Genomic DNA, 3,208 nt, shown 5'->3' with positions numbered 1-3,208 from the left:
AACACTTACCTGTGGTACCTGCCCCTGGGTCACAGTGGGCTGGTCAGCCCTTGGGAATGTGGCCACCTGTTGGTGTTCGAGTCTCTACTCATTGGATGGAGCCTGGGGACTGGTCCTGGGGGTAGGTTCTGGGAGTCTGTGAAAGCTCCAGGGTGGGGTGTCCTTGGGGGTTCATCCTGGGGCAACCCTGGGGGAGTATCTTTGTGGGGGGTCTGTGGAGGAAGGAGTTGGGCTAAGGCCTAGTGGTGTTATCATGGGATGTTTCTGGGGATCAGTGCACAGTCCAAATTCAGGACACTGCTGCCTTCCTGGGGGGATTCCAGGGAGCCAAGGAATGGAGTCAGGTGGTGCCCTGTGAGACAACCAGGTGGGAGTATTCCCAGGGGAGATGCAAGGCAAGGGGGTGGGTTTAGAGCAATGGGGGCCATCCTGGGGGTTGGGGGGTCTCAGAACATGGTGTTCTCTGGGGATATAGATGGGCAGTGGGTTACGGGAGCACCTGGATGGCAGGGGAGGGGGACAGGGAAACAAATCATGAGCGGGGGGAGAGTTTTGGGGAGGATAGGACTTGGGATAAGCTTTGGATATCAGGGGGAGCCTTTTGTGGGCCATTCTAGGGTCAGAATATAGGTCTCTGTGTGGATGTGCGGGTGAGCACTCGTGGGAGGCCTGGGGTTGTCCAGAATATCAAGGTATAGGAGACCTTTGGATATTCAGACAGGAAACCAGTGAAGGGGTGGATTTGGAGAGCCGAGAACCAGGGGTATCTTGGCAAGTGGAATTTAGGGGTATGTTTGGGGGATTAGAATAGGGGTCAGATTATGGGGGTGCCCTTAGAGGTTGGAGCACTCATGAAAATATTTTTTTTGGGGGGTTGGAGCACTCACACCCCAGTGCAGGTTCAGTGGGAAGGACAGATCATGGCGGTGGGTTGGGGGGTCCTTCAGGAACGTATCAAGAGGGAATCTTGGGGTGATATATCAAAAGCAATAGATCATGAGTGTGAGATTAGAGGGTCAGAATCTGAGGATGTCTGGGGGACGCAGGGGGGAAGGGATGTCCCAACTTGAGGGTGTCCCTGGGGGGCACAGATCATGGGAGGGGGGGTTAACAGGATTAGAACGTGGTCGTGTGTTTGGGGCTGATCACGGGAGAGGTGGACTTAAGGGGTCAGAATTAGGGTGTCTCAGGGGATGGATCACGGGAGGCGGATTAAGGCAGAACCAGAGATGTCTTGGGAGGTAGATTCTGGTAGGGTGGTTCTGGAGAGGGGGGCTCAGAACCTCAGACATGCCTGGGTGGATCCAAGAATGGATGGGGCGGGCCCAGGGGGACAACAGGACAGTGCCAGCTCGGTAGTGGAGGCTTTACTGCCCACGACCCCTCTCCCACACCTGTCCTCATCAGTAGCACTTGCGGTACACGACGTGGGGTCCCTGCTCCTCGTACTGCTCCCGCAGGATCCAGCAGGACTGGAAGGCACGCAGCGAGGCCAGGATGGAGCCCCCGATCCACACCGAGATGCTCCTGGCGGGCTGGGCCACGACCGCCACGTGGGCCTCAGGAGGCAGGCGGCTCAGAAGCTCGGCCCGAAAGCGACCCTCGAACCCGGTGAAGAGAGAGGATCCCCCGCACAGCAGCACGTGCTGGGCCACTTCTGCCTGCACCTCCAGCGGCACCTTGCAGAGGCTCTGTTGAGCCATGGCGGGGACGCCCACGGGTGACAGTCCCGGGATCTCCGGGGGGTTGAACAGCAGCTCCGGGCACTGGAACAGCTCTCGGCCTAGCGTGACCGTCTGCCCGTCGGGCAGCTGCAAGGTCTGCCTGTACTGGTGCTCGGGCCGGGCCTGCTCCTTCTGGATGTCGGAGGCCACATAGCAGTGCTGGTGCTTGATATCTTGCACGACGTCCAGGCCCTGCTCTCCGAGGGACAAGCCGGAGCGCACCAGCGTCTCGGCCAGGAAGGCGGTCAGGTGGTTGCCGGCCAGGTCCAGGCGCTCGGTGGCATGGGGCAGGTTGTAGCCTTGAAAGACTGGCACCGTGTAGGTGACCCCGTGACCGGTGTCCACCGCCAGCCCGCTGACGCGCCCGTGGGCGTAGACGGACAGCACCGACTGGGAGGCCACGTACATGGCTGGTGAATGCAGCGACTCGAAGGCCACTTCCACCAGCTTCTCGCGGTTGGTGGCGGGGCTGAAGGGCGGGTCGGAGAACAGCAGCGGGTGGTCCTGGGTGGCCACTTGGAGGTCGTGCTCCAGCATGTGGCGCCAGATGAGCTCGGCCGCTTCCCAGTCCACGATGATGCCCCCGTGTAAGGGCTGCACCAGTGTCAGCTCCGGGCGCACACGGGCTGCCTCGCCGATGAATGTCGCCAGCCTGGGCTGTCCCGTGGTGGCTGGCTTATTTGGATGGCAGCCGACGATGGTGGCCACGGTGTAGGTGGGCCGGGCCTGCCCAGCAAAGCCCACCTTACAGGTGCCTGTGCCCATATCGATAACTACTGCATCTGTCTTTGGTGGCAGCCTGTCACCCACCATGCCTGGGGAGTCCTGCTGCAGGGTCTTGTTCACTAGGATTGAGTTGGGGTTCAGGCCAGGCGTCTGGCCCTCTTGGAAGTTTGAGTTCATGGCTGCTGGGGGGCTGGTGAGGCTCCCTGGCAAGGCTGACCACTTTCCTGTGGGGGTTGAGGCTGCGCCAGGGGCAAGCGCAGGCAGAGAGAGAGAGAGAGAGCAAGGGCTGGGTCAGTGGTCTATGACCTCACCCTGCCACCCCCCAGCACCAGAAGACTTCACAATGCAGGGACAGAGATGGGGCCCCTGCCAGCCCCACCTGACCTAGCACCCTCATCTATTCTGGGTTCTCCCCAAAATGCCAAATTTTGAGAAAGACGAGGCTAGAGAGTTTCAGGGAGGAGATCTGGGACCCAGCTCTCTGATTCTAGAACCCAGGAATCCTTCTTTTGGTACCTTGCCATGAAGCTATTTACAGTGTAGTGGCTGGGGAACTGGTCACAGGCCTCTTTAGCATATAAGAAAATTAGATTATTAATCATTAGAATATCATTAGAAGGTGGCCTGATAGCATGGCTTTCTGGTTTCCAAAAGAAGACAGGGACCAGCCTGGAGTGGGGGTGGGACGGGCTGGGGACAGGCACGGACACTTCTGTCCTGTGTTCTCTGCCTTGTCTGCTATTCCTGCTGCCAGGATC

At 59.3% G+C, this 3,208-nt stretch overlaps 1 protein-coding gene across 1 annotated transcript; it reads right to left on the bottom strand.

Moving 5' to 3' along the window:
- Nucleotides 1-1,403: 1,403 nt before the first annotated feature.
- On the bottom strand, nt 1,404-2,627 carry ACTL9 (actin like 9). Its single transcript, XM_063109987.1, has one exon. It carries the CDS (start codon nt 2,625-2,627, stop codon nt 1,404-1,406), a length of 1,224 nt encoding a protein of 407 aa, XP_062966057.1.
- Between the last annotated feature and the right edge of the window lie 581 nt (nt 2,628-3,208).

This window comes from Cynocephalus volans, chromosome 10 (genome assembly GCF_027409185.1).
Source record: "Cynocephalus volans isolate mCynVol1 chromosome 10, mCynVol1.pri, whole genome shotgun sequence".
NCBI lineage: Eukaryota > Metazoa > Chordata > Mammalia > Dermoptera > Cynocephalidae > Cynocephalus > Cynocephalus volans.
This window is presented reverse-complemented; position numbering and strand designations above follow the sequence as displayed.